The sequence below is a fragment of the Sciurus carolinensis genome, chromosome 1, assembly GCF_902686445.1.
Source record: "Sciurus carolinensis chromosome 1, mSciCar1.2, whole genome shotgun sequence".
Taxonomy (NCBI): Eukaryota; Metazoa; Chordata; class Mammalia; order Rodentia; family Sciuridae; genus Sciurus; species Sciurus carolinensis.
Genome location: NC_062213.1, coordinates 16,215,575 through 16,235,170, shown reverse-complemented (window position 1 = coordinate 16,235,170; position 19,596 = coordinate 16,215,575). Strand labels below are relative to the sequence as shown.

At 44.1% G+C, this 19,596-nt stretch overlaps 1 protein-coding gene across 4 annotated transcripts in view; it reads left to right on the top strand.

Annotated features, from left to right (window-relative positions):
* Window positions 1-19,317, top strand: part of Nsmce2 (NSE2 (MMS21) homolog, SMC5-SMC6 complex SUMO ligase) — a 234,385-nt gene extending 215,068 nt beyond the window's left edge. For 3 of the 4 annotated variants that reach the window (XM_047553509.1, XM_047553501.1, XM_047553495.1), the window contains 3 exons: window positions 11,715-11,815; window positions 12,200-12,306; window positions 18,955-19,317. In XM_047553509.1, coding sequence (XP_047409465.1) covers window positions 11,715-11,815; window positions 12,200-12,306; window positions 18,955-19,072 — 326 coding nt within the window. In that variant the 3' untranslated portion in view covers window positions 19,073-19,317. The remainder of the gene's footprint in view (window positions 1-11,714; window positions 11,816-12,199; window positions 12,307-18,954) is intronic. The other variant, XM_047553526.1, reaches the window with a different exon arrangement.
* The last annotated feature ends 279 nt before the right edge of the window (window positions 19,318-19,596 follow it).

Sequence of the window (19,596 nt, the reverse complement as noted above, 5' to 3'; positions counted from 1 at the left end):
CTGTGTGTCATCAAGTAACCTAGTCTACTTTTGGTAACAAAAATAAATTTTCTTTAAATAATTGCCAGCTCATTTTGAACCAGCTTTGTTCGGATGAATGGCCCTCAGTCTGTGTGTAGAGCGTGAGAAACTCATCTCTCCCTTGCCATGTTCTTCCTGACAATTAAAATTTTCCTTTTCTTAAATTCATTCCATTGCTCCTAATTATGACCCTGTAACTAGAACCCGATTACATCCCCTCACCATACCTCTACCTCCTTGGTGGTCACCATTCATTCATTTATTTAGGCACTGGAGATTGAATCCAGGGGTGCTCTACCCCTGTAGGACATCCCCAATCCTTTTTATTATTTATTTTGAGACAGGGTCTCACTAAGTTACCCAGGCTGGTCTCAAAGCTGCCATCCTCCTGCCTTAGGCTCCTCAGTGGTTAGGATGGCAGGCATACACCGCCATGCCTGGCTTCCTTCATTTATCCTTAGTGTGCCTCCTATTTGCTTCTGAAGTCCTGCTCACCTGTTCCCTCTTTGGGCTCATACTTGGAGGTGTTGGCATGAGAGAGAGGCTTCTCAAGCCATCTCAACCAGTTGCCTCTCCAAATTTTTTTCTTTTGTCTTAAGAGAATCTTTAGCTAAGGAAGAGAATCGTAGTCAGAGGACTTGGAGGGCTGTGATGTTGTTGTCCTTCTGCCACGCTTGTGGGCTTGCCCTGCTAGCTGTGTGATCCAGCTTAGCACCACCCAGCTTGAAGCCACCAGGGTCCCCTTAAGATCAGAGTAGGTATGCTGACACTGATCCCCTTTCATGTGCCATACAGAGGGCATCTGAAGATGGAACAGAGCCGTCCCTGCTTTGAGAAGCTTAATTAATAAGTGGGCAAACAGCAGTATAAACAGATCATGTCAAAGGATGTACTAAGTACCCCAGTGTGGAGGGGAAGGGGACCTCTGAGGACTCCCGAGTGGCATGATTTCCCCGAGGAAGGCAGAGGCCTTGGTAGAGGCTCCCCCATGCTGCTTCTCGGCTCCCCGATCTCCATTTGGCATCACCTAGGCTCATAGACAGCAGGCCCTGCAAATTCTGCTTTCAGCTCCCTGTCCTTGCCACCCATAACTATCACCTGCCTGGAATGTATGAGCTTTCAATGAGCAAAAAAATCTGTTCCTCTTGACATCTTTGGGTGTGGATAAGGCAAAGAGTAAATGTTCCATGCTAAGCATATTGTAAAGCTGTGAATGTCATGAAGGAGGAAGTTTTAGGAGTGTGATTTCTTCATGTTTACAAAATGAACCAGTGACTCAGATCTATTGTACACATTCACAAGAGCTGTGTCCCAAGCTGATCCTGATTTTAAAGTCATGCGTCCTCCTTTTCATGGGGAGCTTTCAGTGGAGAGAGCCAGCAGGGAGGCTGAGAGAGAAGGTGCTGATTCCAGGGCATTGCATGGTGGGGCTCTTCTTGGGCTCTGCAGTATTAAAGATTTCTCTCATTCTTTAGCTCCTCCTTCCCTCTTTCTCTGTCATTTACTTCTTCCTTCCAGTCAGCAGGATTTCTTCTCTTTGGGGTATGTTTTCTGTTAGGCTAACTTCAGACAACCCTGAACTGGAAACAGATGTCAGTGCAGCCCTGAGCATCTGTGAAGCCATTCGTTTGGGAAGCCCTGTCCTGATTGGCTCTGTGCACTTGGCCACACTGTGGAGCTGAGCTACATTTTGGGTGGCTTCACTGACATTGTGTTGACAGGATTGTTAAGCCTCACTAGATTTGGACCCTCAAGCTTTGACCTTTTTTAATTTCTTCCATATTGAATATACTTTGGGAATTGTCCTCCTGGCTTTTTAAAAAAAAAAAAACATAAAAACATGCCACCTTAAAAATAACTTTACACTGATCAAAAAGTAGTCTTGATATTCCTTATCAAATACATGTGAAAAGGAAAAATAGCATGTTTAATTAATACTAAAAATCCATGGCATTTTGTAATTACTATGCTAAGTAAATCCTACAGAGTAACATCTTTAACTTGATTAAACCTGGAGTCTAGGAGTCATGAGAATCTTTTTTTGTTTTGGGGGGGCGGTTTACTGGGGATTGAACCCAGGGTGCTCTTCCACTGAGCTACAGACCCAACCCAATTTATTTTATTTTATTTTATGTTATTTTACTTTTGAGATGGTCTCACTAAGCTGCTGAAGTTGGTCTCAAACTTGCAATCATCCTGCCTCAGCTTCCCAAATAGCGGGGATTACCAGTGTGTACCAGTGCAGCCAGCATCATGACAGCCTCAGGACAGGGGGTGCGACGAATGTGACCAGTTCTGCCACCGACTTTGTGACTTCCTCCCTCACTGCACTTTTCCCCACAGTAAGGACCTTCAGTGGCTCTTTACCTTTTATCCTTTGAGGATTAAAATGTATCCTTTACTTTGAGAAGCTTCACTGAACAGATGATGACATGAGGCTGGCTTTGGTCTGTTATTTGTCTCGCCTTCTATACAGGTATTTCATCATTGTTCTGTCTAGAGCTCCAAAATTAGAAGGGACAGAAGGCATCAGATAAATTAAAAGGCAATGTATTACCTTTTAGGAAATCAGAGAAATTTGAAATATTACAGTCGCTCTTAGGGAATTACATCCATCCAGAGAGTATCAGGGATTGAAATAGTGCCACTGTTCCTACCTTACCCAAAAGTGAAACGTTGAAGCTTTAAAGTTGAGCAATTATAAATCTTAAAGTTCCTTTTTTTAATATTATCATCTCTGGACTTTATTTCATCATTTGTTTCAGTTTGACAATTTAAGTCTCCAAAAGCCTCAGAAATTGACCCTGATTCCTCTCCTGCCAGTTCTCCTACATAACAGTTGGACGTGATAGGCTGCAACCTTTTGTCTTTTTCCTGTAAACCATTTTTAAGATTAATCATATTACATATATAGTTTTAATCTCATCTTTTCACTTCAAGTTTTAATTATTTCCCCATGTTAAAGACTGTTTCTGGTAACAGATTTTGCAAGTGATGGTGCTGCTCTTCTCTCAATTTCTCAGTCTATCAGATATCTAGATTTCTCCAGTGTTTATTATACAATATTTTTACAAAAACTGCTGTAATTGAATATAACCACAGTTATACTCTGCCATACCTTACTAAACTCAATAAAGTTAAAACAATTTACACATTTTTGAAAATTGATCATTGTACATTCCTGATGGTATGCATCAAGAGAGTAGAATCAGAAATTATCTAAAGACATAATGTGGAGTTGTTTATTTCTTGGAATATGACCTCCGCCATCTTAATTTGGGGCAATTTGCTTTTGTCCAGAAGTGAAATACAGAATTACTGTGGTATGGCCTAGACAGTGTCATATGGCTCCTTGTCTGGAAAATTAGTAATTAGATCAAGGACCAGGCTGTCTCCTTCTAAAATATTTGCCTTCAAAAGTCTTCTTCACTGTCCACATCTGCTCATTGTGGTCAGTCTGTAGACAGCAGTGTCCATCCTCTGGTCTCAGCAGCCATTCTCTGAACACTACTGAGTTCCTGCACGTGGCCTTCCTCATGGAGAACATGAAGATGAATGAGTAGAGTTACCTCCCTTAGGGAATCCACAATCTCAGGAAAGTGGAGGAGCAAACTGACGATTATAGCACCTGCAGAAGGTCCTCTGGAGACTGAAGAGGAGGTGCCTCTGCTTTGGCATTTCACAGAGGGAATAATTGAACTGAACCTTGCAGGGTGGTCAGTGGTCACTAGGGGAAGGACAACAGGCACAGGATAGTATGGCCAGCTTGGGTGAACTGGGCTAATTTAGGCCTCCCTGTCACCTGGGGCGTGGCTGAGCTCATCCCATGTAGAATCCCAGGTCAGCCCATCTTGTGGTTTCTCTTCGGCTGATTCTTTAGCACATCACTTTTATTTAATATGTTGCAGGTGCCCACTGTATGCTAGCCCTGTGGGGATTCACGTGATAGCATTAGTTATCGTAATGATGATATTGAGGTCGTTGGCTACCACTGTTCTAAGAACCTTTCATACATTGACTTATTTAATTTCATACAGCTCCACAGAGCTCCATTATTGCCTTACAACTGATAAGATTGAGGCAAAGAAAGGTAGAATTCCTTGCCTAAGAGCACCTCATCAATAAAGTTGTAGGCTGGACCAGTCCAAGCAGACTGTTTCCAGATCCATGGTCTTGAGTACTGTAATTCTCACAGCTCAGATGTCCTTGCCTCTTCTCATCACACCTCCTGGGAGAGCCTGGCTCCTCATCGTCCTCTCCAGGAGGCATGTACGCTCGTTGCCTCTCCCCCAGGAATATTTTTACACACACTTTATTCAAAAAACCTAAGTTCTGGGTCACTCCTTGCACAGGATATTTAGTATTTGTGCTTGTCTGCTGAGCCAGGCACAGTCTTCGTCCTCTGTGTATGGCACCTGGTGTTCGGTGCAATGCTTGGCACAGAGCAGGTGCTCGGTGCAGGAACACGCCAGGCTTATTTGCAAGGAACCTTTGGTGCATCTGAAAAGGAAGTTTCATTCAGTGAGACAGTTGAGTCAGGGGGGAGTTTGAGCTAAAAGAGGATGGTCTAGAAAGGAGATTGGCTGTGGGAAGTGGGTTGAGTTGGGTTGGATTGGACAGAGGTAGCTTTTCCAAGTACATAGAATCTAAGATGAGAGCAGAGTATGCTGAGGGAGGAGGAGGAGGAGGAAGCCGGAGCTGAATGAAGGGCTCACATTTAAGGAGGGAGCAGAGTTGTATCAGAAAACTCAGCTCAAGGATCCTCCTTCTGGACGGAGATAAGACATCAGCTCTCCAAAGAGGCTGACCCTGTTTTTCTGGAACCTTCTTTCCACAGTGTCTTGTATATATGTAGCCCTCACAAGACCATTTTGCTTGGAGTATGTCCTGTAACCTTAGCTCCCCAAGGGCAGGGTTTTGTTTGTTTGTTTGCCAGTAACAAACACAATGCCTAACATACAGTAGAGGTAAAAAATGTAACACCAGCAATAATTTATAATTACAGAAGTCTGCAACATTAATTTATATATGTTTATGTACATAATAAATAACTTTCATTGAATTCTTCTGTTCTGGCCATTTTTCTGAATGTATTGTATGAACTCAACCTCTGGTAACCAATTTTTTTTTTTTTTTTTTGGTGCTGCTGGAGATGGAACCAGGCTCCACACATACCAGGCAGTATCTTTCCCACTGAGCTACACTGTCAGCCTGCTATACTCAATATTTTTGTTCAATGTTGTGTTTGTTGGATTTTTCCAGCCTGCGAGGGTTGTAACCATTTTGGAAATCTTTGATGGTGTAAGCCCTGTCTGAATGTGATCTGCATCTTGATTCTGCAAAAGCCGTTCCCACACAGCAGAGTCTAAGCTGGTGCCAGGGAGTGTTGGGAACTAGTTTTCAGTTCCCTCCAGAAGGGAAGTGACAGCTTGACCCAAGCAAGCAGCTGGCACTCAAAAGAGGCCACCAATCCAGGAAGAAATGAAGATAGAGAACTAGATGCCCAAGAGTAACACAGCGTGACCCTTAGTGCAACACACACACAATCTTAATTCCAACCAAAGGGACTGAACTCACTGCCATCCATCCTTCCTTTTCCACTTGGGATCTAAGAGGAGTCTGAGTCCATGGTGGGGGCACTGGTAGCCCCGTACAGGCTGCTGGGTAGGAGAAATGAGCCAGGAGTTGGCTCAGACACGTATTTACTCACTAGAACTAAAAACTTCTTGGAATCAATGTACTGTGCACATTCGGGTGGCCTCAAACCTTCCATGTACCAACTCATCCTTTCCAAATATGCTGTTCCAAAATAGTGCAAGTAAAATTATCTAGGCAGTCTAATAAGCATTTTAAGTAGGCAACAAATATTTGTACAGTACTTTCTTCATATGCTACTGCTTTTCAAGAGAAAAGTGCTTTTAGAAAAAATATTCAAGCTTAATTGAAAAAGCACAGCACAATCAACTTTCATTCCCAGCTGGCATAAAACCATCTAACTGGTAGCCAAACTTGGGATGCCTGAAGACAGACAAGTGACTAATGCTAGGGCTGTGTGTGGCCAGAACCAAATGTATTTTCTGACCACAAGACCATGTCTGGATTCTCCTTTGTAATTACCACACAGCCTACTGTAATTGTAAAACTTATATTTACTTCCTGCCTTGGACATGTAATTCAGGGTCCAAGGTTGCACCCCGAACTACAGTGAAGTTCTCTGTTATTTGACTGTAACTTATAAAAGCATTGTGTGAGAGTGTGTATGTGTGTTTGCGTTGCCACAGCTATTAAATATGCTAGGTAGAACCTTGTGACAAACAGGCCATCTCCTGCCTTGTTGGATGAAGTTCTTTACTAATCAAATGTTTATTGAACACCTACTATCTGCCAAGAACTATTTTAGACTCTAGGAAACATCAGTGAGCAAGACCTCAAAGGCACTGGTTTCCTGGAAGAGACAAGGGAGCAGGGTAGGGGGAGGAAGGCAGGCAGACAAGAAAGTAGCTCTGCAGAGAGCCACCACAGAGGGGGAGGGAAAGTCTGGCTGGCTTCTTTAGCCTGGGACATCAGAGAAGGCCTCTCCAAAGAGGTGACATTTAAACTGACATTTTAAACAGAAAAGGAGGAATAGGACAAGCAGGAAGAAGAACATTCTGGGCAGATTAGTGTAAAGGGCCAAACACAGGAAGAAGCTTGACCTGTTCCAGAAACAGAAGCCAGAGTGACTTGAGCATGACGGGTGATGGGGACTGGTCAGAGAGGGTGGCAGGGGAAAGATCACACAGGGCTGCGTGGTTGTGGCCTGTGTTCTACTGCAGACATCTGGGCAGGGGGCTCGTGCTTGGGACAAAGGCAGGGAAGAGAGGTGGAAAAGGGGTCTGGGTAGAAATACAGTTTAGAATGGAGTTGGTGGCACTAGCCAAGGGATCAGATGTGAAGGGAATGACCAAAGGCTTCGGCTTTCAGCAACTAGTTACTAGCAGGATGACTGACTGACCACTAACCCATGTCTTGGGGTCCAGTAAGTGCCCTCAGTGCCACCACCACCCATGCTGTGCCGGGCCATGTTGCTGACTTTTGAAAAAAAATACTACTTCAGGCATTTCCGTGGCTTCTGCTTCCTTCTGGTATCCATTTATGACATCGACAAAGTCATGTTCAAGTTACCTAACCCTACCCTGCTGCTCTCACAGGGGGCTGTCAGTAACAGTTTTGTCCAGAGTCCTCCTCAGAGTGGCACTTGGGACCTGGGCCCAAGCATCTGGTTTTTAGTTGTGGGCCTGCGACCTGTCTGACTGTCAGAAGTTGACAGCAGGCATATGCTGTATCTTGTACATATATATGTGTATGGTTGTCAGTCAGTATCTATGGGGGTGAGTTCAAGGACCCTTTTGGTGACCAGAATCAGAAGATACTCAAGCTCTTGTGTAAAATGGTGTAGTATTTGCATACAGCCTACCTCCCATAGACTTTAAATCATCTCTGGATTATTTATAATGCCTGATATAATGTAGATGCTATGTAAATAGTTGTATTGTTTAAGAAACAATGACAAGGAAAACATCTGTACATGTTCAATACAGGCACAATGTTTTCTGAATATTTTTGATCTATAGTTGGTTAAATTCATGGATGCAGAACCCTGGGATATGGAGGGCCGACTATAGAAAATAATATGACTAATTTATTTACAATAAAAAAAATTTATGATCTCTTTAACAAAATTGAACTAATGAATCCAATCATTTCTTTATCATAAGGCTATTTTCTACATTTGCCTTAAAAATATCATGAGGCTTAAGTTTCTTTGTCAATACAATAGGAATAACAGTAGAGTCGTTATTTATGTGTATGTTGTGAGAATGAAGTGGAATAATATATATGCAGGGCTTAGCACAGTAGCCGCTCTATAATCTTCAGTAAACTTGAGGTATTATTTTTATTAATGAAATAATAATCTGGGGCAGGAGCTCCTCCCAGATCCAGTACACTGATTTTAGTTTTCAGATGAGCCAGTCCAGGAACACTGAACAGCACACTGACGTATTAAATACCTTGCATGACTTCAGACAAGACCTACAGTTTCTTTGGATCTCACTTTCCTCAGGCAAATGGGAGAACTAAGATAGATAACCTCAGTTTTAAAACTTCTGTGGTTGTAGTGGATGGTTTCTGTTTTTCTCTCCAGTCTTCTTTTTACCATGCTTATCACAAAGTTTTGTCAGTGATATCTATTGTGAGATGTGACCTTTTGTTAGCACATTGTAGAATCCCAACGTTAATATCACTTTCTATAAATACAGACTAGGGGTGAGGAAATGCCGTCTCTTCAGAAGTTTAGCTATTGAAAATCCTTCTCTTTTTAGGCTCTCCGTCTGTGGCCATTACTCACTGTTGGCAATCTTCCCCGTCTCACTTCCGTTACCACCTTCTTTCATGGTCTCTGATGCTGGGAGCCACCTACAGTTTTGAAGTTCCCCACTCAGCCTTCCCTGGTGGTTGGCATTGCATTTGAGTTTGGCTTTCTTGCTTCCTCTACCTTTTGAAATTTAAAAATAGAAAATAACCAACAAACCCTCAGTCTTTCACATGGACTGTAGTCTATTATGCATCTAACAGATTTTCCAGTGAATTCCATGGCATGCCATTTATAGTCTGAAATCTGCCATCAGTTCATGATAAACTCCGTAAGAAATTAACAAAGAACTACTTTTATTTTGACTCTCAACCATAAGATCAGAAATGGGAGGTAGCAACCCATAGGGGGCGGCTTTGAAAAGTGAATCCAAGAGATGGAATAGCTCCCAGCCTATTTTCTCCATACCTGTCCGACGTCCCTGAGTCGTTGGCTTGATGAAAGGACTCTTTTCAGACTCTTACTCATGCACTGTGGATGCCAAAGACAGGTCCTGGGAAGCATGGGACCCTGCATAGGAGTGAGCAATATTTTCAGAGACTCTACCTCACGTGAGAGCAAACATACTAGAATATGGCACCTTCCGTTTGAAATGCAATTGTTTTCTGACAATTTTTGGAAAGTATTTTTACAGTTTTTCTTTAAAATAGCTTGGCTACAAATAACTGATTTAGCTAGGCACAGAGGCACACGCCTGTAAATCCAGCTACTTGGGATGCTAAGGCAAGTCCAAGCCAGACCAGGCAACTTGGCAAGACCCTGTCTCAAAATTAAAAATTAAAAATGGGCTGCCAATATAGATCAGTGGTAGAATACCCCTGGGTTCAGTCCCCATTACCACAAAAAGAAAAAAAATGATTTAGTGTATAATTATTAGTTTCTCAGCAATTATCTCAGGATAGTTGGAAATTTTTATTAAGTTAAAAAAATCAATCCAACCTACACTACTTCCAAATGAATTTTTTAACCAGATCAACAATTAGTGAAGTTAACATTCATTTAATAGATTTTTAACATTTATTAATTTCAGTTTTATAGCTATTCTGTTTTGAGTATCCCTTATCTGAAATGCCTAGGATTAGATTTAGATTTTTGATTTTAGAATATTTGCATAGACTTTCATGGTTGAGCATCCTTAATCCAGAAACCGTAAATCCCAGATGCTCCAAATCGAAAACTTTGAGGGGGCATTATTTCTGTACTCAAAAAAAAAAATCAGACTCCAGATTTCTGGTTTAAGGATGCTCAGCCCAAAAGTGATTGCCAAGGTCATAGGCTTTTTTTTTTTTTTTTTTTTTTTTGTGATGCTGGGGATTGAACCCAGGGCCTTAATGCATTCAAGGCAGGAACTCTACCAACTGTATACCCAATCCTATGGGCATTTTTATAGGCCCAACAAAGGCCTCAGGCATTGCATAATAATGCCCAGTGGTTAAAAAATGCTCTGCCTGGAAAGTCCTAAACCTTGGGATGCTCCTTCTCCTTCTTCAAGAAATGAGAGCCAGTTTGGGGACAGCAAGCTGGCATTCAAATAGCACTAGTCTACTAAAAGGAGAAACCCCTATAAAAGGCAGGGTAGTTGGAAGCAGAATCTCTGACTTCTAGCCTTCATGTCACTGGATGGCCTGTAATAACAGCTCCTTGGCCTTTGTCCTGCCCCCAGCAGTATCTTTCCAGAGAGACACTCTTGGTTGGGGACCCAAAGCCAGTTCAGTGGATATGAAAGGTTTACAAACCATCTGAACCAGTGACAAGAACTTCCCTTCTACATATTAACAGGGAAGGCGTTAAATAATAAAAGGAAGGGAAGAGGAAAATGAGTAAGGGAGAGAAAGGGAGAGAGAAAGAATGAGGAAAGAATACACCATCAATAAATGACAAGGCCCTTATTCCAAATTCTTGGGACCAGTAGTGTTTTGGATTTGAGATTTTTTTTTCAATTTTGGAATATTTGCATATATGGAATGAGGTAACTTGGGGATCTATGTTCCATATACACCTTATACATAGAGCCTGAGAATAATTTTATACACTATTTTAAATAATTTTACACATGCAACAAAGTGTCACAGTGGAATTTTCCATTTGTGATGTCATGTCAGTGTCAGAAAATTGTGACTTTTGGAGCATGTGGTTTTTAGATTAGGAACACTCAACCTGGATCCCTTCTGAAGGAAGGGCTTTCTGTTCAGTCTCTCTCTCCCATCTGGAAGTTGTCTGTCATCTGTTTTTTCCTCAGCAAGGGACAAGTACAATGTAATGAACAAGGATTTCAGAAGCAGAGAGTGCCATGCTCAAAGTCAGCCCTGCCACTCATTGCTCAGCAGTCTCAGATGTGCTCCAGGGACCTCTGGGGTTCCTGAGAGCCAGTTAGGGGGTGTTCATCACATCAGAACTTTTTACAGGAGCAGTATGATGTCATTTGCATTTTTCATACACTATTTTTTAAGTGGATTTCTCTATAAGCTCCATGCCATGTGGTACTGTGAGCACATACACAGATCAAAATCCAACTGCCTTTTATTGAGCCAAATATTAAAGATATTTACAAAATGGGAAACAATGCCATTTTTCTCATTTGTTGTTCTGGAAAATATAATTTTAATTGTTTTAATGTTAGTTATATTACCAAGTAATGGGTTTGTTACTGTTGTTTTTAAATGAAGTAATAATTACTTTTTTAATTCTTCAGTCTCAATGTCTAATATGATAAATATTGATAAATATAAAGCACATGAAAAGAGTTCTTTAAGAGCCTCAATAATATTTAAAAGTACAAAAGGATTTGAACCTACAACCCAAAAGTTTAAGGAACTCAGCATTACCAGTAAATACCATTGATTATTTCCTTGAGTGAGGAGCCGCACACTTCATCTCTTTTTATCTCTGAACCAAAACTAATAAAGTGCAGGCTTCAACCCAGGCTGCATTGCTTGCCCAGGCAGGGTCTCTCGGCTAGATGTGGGACAAATAACCAGGTCCTCTGACTCTGAGGCCGCATTTCTGATTCCCAAGCAGTATGTACTTACAGATAATTCTCTGAACTTTGAAAACACTTTTTTGTTGTTGTTGCTCTGAGCCTCAGTTTCCATATCAAAATTGAACAGAACCAGGTCCCCTGCAGGGTTCTCTTTAGAGCAGGGAGTCCGATGCATCTAAGTGCCTGTACAGTTGGACCCAGTAGGACCCTAGAGACTGTTGGCCTCCATTCTTCCCTTCCTTCCCCTCCCTGTCGTGACACGAGGCCAGGGAGGCTCATTGACTCCCCTTCTTCCTCTAGATGGTCTACAGGCAGACAGAGAGGTGGAGGGAACAGAAGGAGTTGATGAAGATATGATTGTGACCCAGAGTCAGACCAACTTCATCTGCCCCATTACACAGGTATGGCTTCCTCCTTCCTGCCCTGAAGAAAGAAAAAGCACTTAACTTCACAGAGGCTGAAAGCTTCCTGTTTGCTCTCTGATTTGATTTCACATTTGGAGTTGGGGGTGGGGTGAAGGGAAGAGAAAAGTGATGAGGCTAAAGAGGTTTGGGACTGGAAAGAGTTTCCGGTCAATTGTGCCCTTAAGGATCTGGAATGAAGTCATGGCCCCAGGGTCCAGTGACATTAGTGCCACTGTCTCCTTGCATTTCCTTATCTAAAGCCTAATAATCATCTCAAGCCATAAGAATGGGAAGTTGAAACATACACCGGGGACTAGGAAAAACCAGCCGGTGGCAGTTGATCACTATCATTCCCAAAAACCTAATGTCTCCTGATTACAGTTGGAAATGAAGAAGCCGGTGAAAAATAAAGTGTGTGGCCACACCTACGAAGAGGAAGCCATTGTTCGCATGATTGAGTCCAAGCACAAGCGGAAGAAAAAGGCCTGGTGAGTGCATGTGGGAGAGGAAGTGGAGGCTCCCTCGCGGCCATCGGCCAGGGCGGTGTGTTCATGCTGGGGAAGAGCTCCTCGCCCATCTCCCGCATCACGCTCACCTCCTCGGTACTGTCAGCATGGACGCTGGCTTTCTGGAAGGACAACCCAGAGGGGAAGATTAGTAATCAGTTCAGGAAGAAGCCATGGTATGTACTTCAACCACACCCCAAAACCCAAGAAAAAGAGATCGAATTTTAATCATTCGATAACAGGATTCTCATGAATTTACACTATTAAAAAAGTAGCCTGGCCAGGCCTGGTGGCACACGCCTGTAACACCAGCAGCACGGGAGGCTGAGGCAGCAGGATCACAGTTCAAAGCCGGCCTCAGCAACTCAGTGAAACCCTGTCTCTAAATAAAATCCAAAATAGGGCTGGGGATGAGGCTCAGTGGTCGAGTGCCCCTGAGTGCAATCCCTTTCACTGCCCCCCAAAAAAAAGTAGCCTGAGGGGAATAAAGAAGAACCCTAACACTGAGAGGTCCCTCTTGGCATGTACACTTGCACAAATAGAAAGGAATGGTAATTTGTTCTAAAAAATATGACACAACATTCTAAGATAAGAATTCAAATACAGTGGTCTTGATGATTAAGATTTAATTGTTGGGGAAAAACTTTTATGTATTTAATTACTTAAATAACTTCCCAAAAGGTTCCAGTAAATTCATGGATAACTGACTGAAGAGATTTTTTTCTAACTAGAAGTTTTGTGGAAACGCCACTTTTATCCCCATCTCCCCCACAACCAGGGGACCACAGCCTGTCCTGTAGTTAGGGAATCCCAGTGGGCAGCGGTCACTCTGACTTGACTCTGCTTGGCATCTTCTGTGCTCTCCCCACCAACTTGTGCAGGGCTGCAGTGGCAGGTGTGAGCGATTCTCGGTAGGCTTCTGCTGACAGTCCCTTTGAAGTGTGATCTGCTGCTCCATTGCCCAGAAATTTGCTGGTCCAGGCCAAAAATTGGGACTCCCCATGACTCCTCCTCTGGGTGTGGGCTTAGTGATAGGGTGCTTGAGACTAGAGATATCCTGGTGGTCATTTAGTCAAGTAATTTACAATATTTATTCTAGAATAATGGTTTTGCAGCCTAATGGTTGTAAAACGTAGACTGTTAGTACCTTTTTATCTGTTTTCATTTCCTCTTCATGGTTGAAATGTCTTATTCCCCTGGTGAACCTGTCACTTTCTCTTATGAGTATAATTTTCTTTGTTTCTAGACTTCCAAATCTTCTTCTTCGACTAACTTTTATCCGTGTTCCTTCTCTGTCAAGCAAAAAATGTCAACATAAAAGCTAAAAATAGACTCTCTCCCAGTACCTCTCCCAATTATCTGATAATAAGCCCTCTGCAAGATAAAAACAGAGCTCTCACCAGGTACCGATCTTTAATTTCCCAGCCCCAAGAACTATAAGAAATAAATTTCTGTTGTTTAAGCGATTCAATTGTGGCACCATGTTATGGCAGTTCAGACTAACATCAATAAAGAAAAGAGTTGCACTAAAAAAAAAAAAAAAAAAAAAAAAAAAAAGCTAAGGATAGATACTCCTGGTTAGTTTGATCTGACAGTTCTTCCAGTCGACGATATTCTCCTAGCATCAGGCTTGGAAAGGGCAAGGACTGACACGGCACCTTTTTCCCCTGGGTGCATAGCAGAGACGCCCACTGCCTTTAGACAGATCATCTTCCGTACATACTTTGACTTCCTAGTGTCCTTTACCTTTTTTTTTTTTTTAATTGTACATGATATTTACAAGCACTTGAGTAACTCCTGTCATTTAGAAAAGTTTTTTCTGTCATGCTTCTTTAACTTGGATGTCTGACACTCTGCAAATTCTCATAGTCTATTAATAACAACTAAGTCTAAGCGGAAGAAGTCTGCAGATTGACAGAGAAGGTATTTTTACTGGTCCTTGAGAAATGAGAATTCCAGAGAATGGTGAAGGAGAATCTTCTAGCCAATGTCATGATTTCACTAGTTCCCTCATCAGTGAATTGATGGTAATAGTTGAAACTGTCTCATTGGCACATTTGGAATTTGAATAAGATAGAGGTAAAGTAGATAAAGGACCTGGGATATAGTGAGACTCAGTAAATGTTATCCTGCTGTCATTACCCTCCAGCTTTTACTGCCAGCGCTGTCAGCAGCAGCACCAGTCTTACTACTTTGTAGGCACGGGAGACATTGCAGAGCTTTGAGAGAGTAAGATGAGCCAGGCTAGAGTTTAGGAAGTTACCCCAAAAGATTAAAAAGGATGGACGTGAAAAACTCAGTTCGGGTGCTTTTGCAGTAGATTACATCCTAAAGAGCTCACAGATGGAGGCAAGGATCATTGTGGAGGTAGGAGAGAGGATGCTTTCATCTCTAATCTGGGTATCTACAAGGATGCTCGTTAGAGGAACATGTTTAGAAGTGATTATAAGAGGCTGTTTGGGTCAGGCTTAGTTTGAGGTGTCAGCAGTGCAGCCATTTGGAAATGTCCAGGAGGTGCAGAAAATGTGGGGTTGGAACTTGGAAGAAGGCTCTGAGCTGGTGATGGTGATGGTGAGGTTATTCTGTAGAGAAGTCAAACCCACTCATCTGCCATCAGAGACACAGCTCTAGAGTGGATGCAGTCACCAGTGGAGACAAGACTGGGCCTTGTCCTGGCCCTGTGCCCTGCAAGGCAAGGTCCTAACCATGTTCTGCTCACCACAGTGCCCTCAGCCCTATTGCAGATCCTGACATCAACCCCAGACAAGCATGGTTAGTCAACAACAACCTCAATCAAAGGAGGATGGCCCAGCAAAGCAAACTAAACAGTCACCAGGAGACAGGAGAAAAATAGAGTGCTAGGTTTCATGGGAGCCGGTGGGAGGAGCAGGCAGGGCCTCAGGACAAGGCACATTTGGCAGCAGATTAGAATCCATGGCCTGTTCACAACCTACTCCAGGGGTTTCTGATTCAGCACACACTAGTATCCTTTCCCATGATGCATGTTAGAGGAGCAGCACCAGAATCCCTTTGTTTAAAAATGTCTGTGACACATCCAGTTTAAGAAATCTCCTTTCTTCCTCCTGGATTGTTGTACTTGTGCTTGGTTGGACTGGAGTCACAGGTCATTGTGTTACCAGGCTCTGTCTGGACTCTCCTGGGCATGCTCAGTCCTAGGAAGGGCTCTCCCCGCTGGCTCGAGGCACAGTAATATTGTTGAAACCTTTGCCCCAAGTATAGTAGTTAGAACAATTTCCTAAAATATATCTTAATCATAAGACTATCATCTTAAAAATAAAGCTGCCGTATGACTTTCACATGAATATTTCCAATTTTACCACAGCCATTTGTTTTGCTTTTTTGATGGATAGTTGCTGTAGTTTACACAGTCATATCTCAGAGCTCATAAAACCAAATCAAGTTGAATAGAAATGGGGGTTCGTGCATTTACCAACAAGCCATTGAACCTCTTAACCTCGGGGTTTTTTTCAGCTGTAAAGTGGAAATAAACATCACCTCAAAAATGGTCAGGAATTCTATTTAGATCTGGACCAGCACATTCCTTGGCAATAGAAAATCACTGCACTTAGAGAAAGCTCTTTTTTGGAGTCCAGAGCTCTAAACAAATAGCTGTAGGGTCAGCGAGGCCCACACTGTTAGTTGTTGTGGCTTATCTCACTGCTTTGTGACACATTATCTGAGACTCGGATGTAGGATGGAGTTTCTCTGTGTTTAGGTATGACAGGAATCCATCCCACTCACATTTCCAGAGGCATCTAGAGACCTTCCTGAGGCTTGGAATTTTCAGGACCCAGATTCAAGAACTCGGAAGACTCAGGCGCTTGTGCTTTTGAGCCGATGTTCAGACTGAGGTTCCTCGTAGCCTCTGGGACCCCTCACACCCATCAGACAAGGGTGCTGGCACCGTGCAGCTGAGGAACGCCATGCCTACTGTGACCCAGGTTCAGGGCCAGCCTCTCCTTCGAGGCTTGTAGGTCTGACTCCTGCAGGCGGTGGTGCAGGCGGAAGGCGGGCTGCCACGCCTAACTGCTCCCCGGGATGCCGTGGGGATTAAGGCCTAGTACTACACTGAGTTTCCTTTCTCCAGGGCAGGAGTGCCCTGATTCAGCACCATGGCATTGTGGCCTCTTATTGTGTTTAGTTTAAAATCTTGCATTTGCTTCTTTGGGGTGGGGTGGGAAGCAAGGCTCTCCCTGGCTCCTGCTTCAGCCTCCCTCCAGAAAGTCGCCCCGGAGCCCACACTCTTGCACCCCAGGTTGTGCCAGCTGGTCAGGGGGGAGCAGCAGCCAGGGGCAGGGGCAGGAGCTGGCGATGCTCAGGGGCCCACTTGTCTCTCACAGCAGTTCACCCATCTGTGTAGAGGGCGAAACTCAGGCACAGAGAATGAAGTCACTTGCCAGGGAGGTGAGCCCACTCTATAGATTTTTTTTTTTTTTTGGTCATTAGGTCATTTGGCTCCCCTTGGGGGGACCGTTTGCTTCAGGAACCCAGAGTCTGTCTCCTGAATGAACTCAAACCTCTTGACACAGGTCTCTGTGGGTCCATCCCACTGAAAGGAACAAGTGGTGTTAATTCCAGCAGGCGTTCTCAGAATGTCCTCATTTACTGACTAGCACCACTGATGTCATCAGGAAGTCCTCCCCACCTCACTCTCCACTTCCCTGTCCCCAGCTTATTCACCGTCTGGCTGCTGGAGTTAGACTTGGCTCTCTGCGGCAGGAGGTGGGAGGCCTGGCAGGCAGAAGCTGATGCTCGGTGGGCAGATGGAAGGAGGGTTATCCTGGCCACCTTCGTGGAGCTGCCCTTCCATGTCCTGGAAGCTATTTAGGAGAACTTCCTCTTCTGCAGTCTCCATCGTGCCTGTATCTTCCTCATGATCTTCACTGTTTGCTTTCGTACATACACGTGTGCCTGACTCTACAGGGCACGTTTTTGTATTTTAAAGATAAATATCATTATCAAACGTGATTATTATTCATTACGTTGATGGAGGCCCCTCTAACATAGACTCCTTGATGTGGAGACCAGGGCCAAGGGAAACTTCCTCCTGTTTTGCTGCTAGAGTCCTACCACTAGATAACTGAGGACTCCGGGATCACCTTTCTCCCTTCTCGTTGTTCTCTGTCCTCGTTGCTCGTTCTCAGTCATACTGGTGCTTCTTGGAGAACTGTGGCTGGTCACATGGTCCAGCCTGGGTGAGCACTTCACAGTTTTTGGCAAAGCCTGGCACAGGGCCGATCCATAGAGGATCTAATGAGCATGTGCGATGTGGAGAGACCAGGAACTTGAAAGCTTTTTTGAAGAATGATGATCAGGGAACGAGTGATGGTCATAGGAGACAGGACCATGTTGCCTGTCACCCTGTGAAACTGAGACTCTGCCCAGTTGAAATCAGAGGAACAGAGGCCCAGCCAGGGGAGTGGGTCTGCGGCATTGTCTACTCATCCGCCATGCCGGCTCCTCCCTCAGGCCTCCCTGGCAACATGGGGAGGAAGGTTTTGGACAGCCCACCTGGAGGTGGCTGGAAATGTGTGGTTTTTGTTTACCAACAAAGAAAGGAACAAAATGGTAGTGTCTAGACCTAGGTCAGCCGACTGCAAACACTGGGCCCTTGACCCTACCCAAATCTGGCTCCCAGTGAGAAGAAATCAGGTGACCTCATCCAACCCACCAACTTTGGAGAAGGCCACATCTAAAGGAAGCAGGCTTTGCGTTCTGCAATGTCCTAGGTGACTCACGCTGCTTTCCCTGGCCACATGCCGCCCACAGGTCCAGGGACCCGCTCAGTCTCTGCCCTGGGAGCCTCGTGGGCATTCAGATGGACACAGAGAGTTGAGACTTGGTGGCATCCCCAGCCTGTGCCCCCCATTACTCCCGTTGCAGTGAAGGGCACCGCCAGGCCCCCGCCTGCCCACCTCTTCTTTCTCCTGCACTACACGTGCTGCCACCATCAGCCACGCTGCCCTTGGCTCCTCGTGGGGATGGGACACCAAACTATTTTCCCTGCTGCTCCACTCTTGCACATGGACCCTGTGTTCTCCTTTAAGCAGCCAGAGTAGAGTTTTCTAAATAGAAACTAAGTCACATCCCTCCCCATCTCAAAAGCCTCCAGGGTTTTCCCTCCATACTTAACATAAGCCAGAAGCCCTACTGGGTCCCCAACATTACCTCCCACTGCCCACCCCCTTGTCTGGTGCTTCAACTACACGGGCCTTGCTCTCACTGTAGAGCACGCAGCGGGCCTCCTTGGCTCTGCTCAAGAGCAGACGTGGACAGCTCGCCTGGCTCAGCCCGGACACCGTCCCCTGGTGCTCCTTTGACCGCACGTCATCACCTTTGCACTCGGGGCCACCTGAACTTGGAGTGCTTGTTTGGTCACTTAGCAGTTGCCTGTCCCTCCCATTAGAAGGGAAGGCAGTCCCCATTGGCACATTGCTGGTGACCCCAACCCCTGGACAGAATCCTATAGGCCCTCAGTGAAGAATCAAATGAGCGTCCATCGGTGTGAATTTTAACATTCTTACGTTTCTTTCCAATACTTGAATGTGGAAGTTTCTGCTTAAGGCGTTAAGAGTCCAGGGGACTCACTTGATTCTTTCTCCCTTACAGTTGCCCCAAAATTGGCTGTAGCCACACCAATATAAGAATGTCTGACCTCATCCAGGATGAAGCGCTGAGAAGGGCGATTGAGAGCCACAACAAGAAGAAGCACCGTCAGCCTGAGTAGGAAGGAGCCCCCTGCCCACAGGGAAGTCAGCAGCCTACCTCCGCCCAGCCAGCGTCCAGAGCGATGCTTATCAGCACAGCTCGGGACTGGCTGCACCGCATACTTGGTTTGGGGTAAACTTGGTGGTTTTAAGTGAAATCTAAGGCATTTTTTTTCAAGTTACATAATAAAAATGCAAGTGCATTATATTGTTCTTTTTTAAGTGTTTTATCATTTGAAATAAAACTTTGATTACCTGCCGTGTATCCTGTCTGCACACCTCCTGATGTACAAATTGTTCCAAAGTTGCAGTTTTTTCTATTTCTTATACTTCAGAATGATTTTTATAATTGTTTTAACTGATATTTGGAATAGAAAAAAACAAAAACAGAAATACCCTGATTGAAAAGACTTTTTTATAAGTTTAGTAAATGATAGCATTCAGTCACAAAGCAAAACCAGTTTACTTTCCTATGATGACTTTGTATAATTGACAGTTCTGAATATGTAAGTGCTTTTATTTGTCCTGTCTTTTCTGAAAGGTG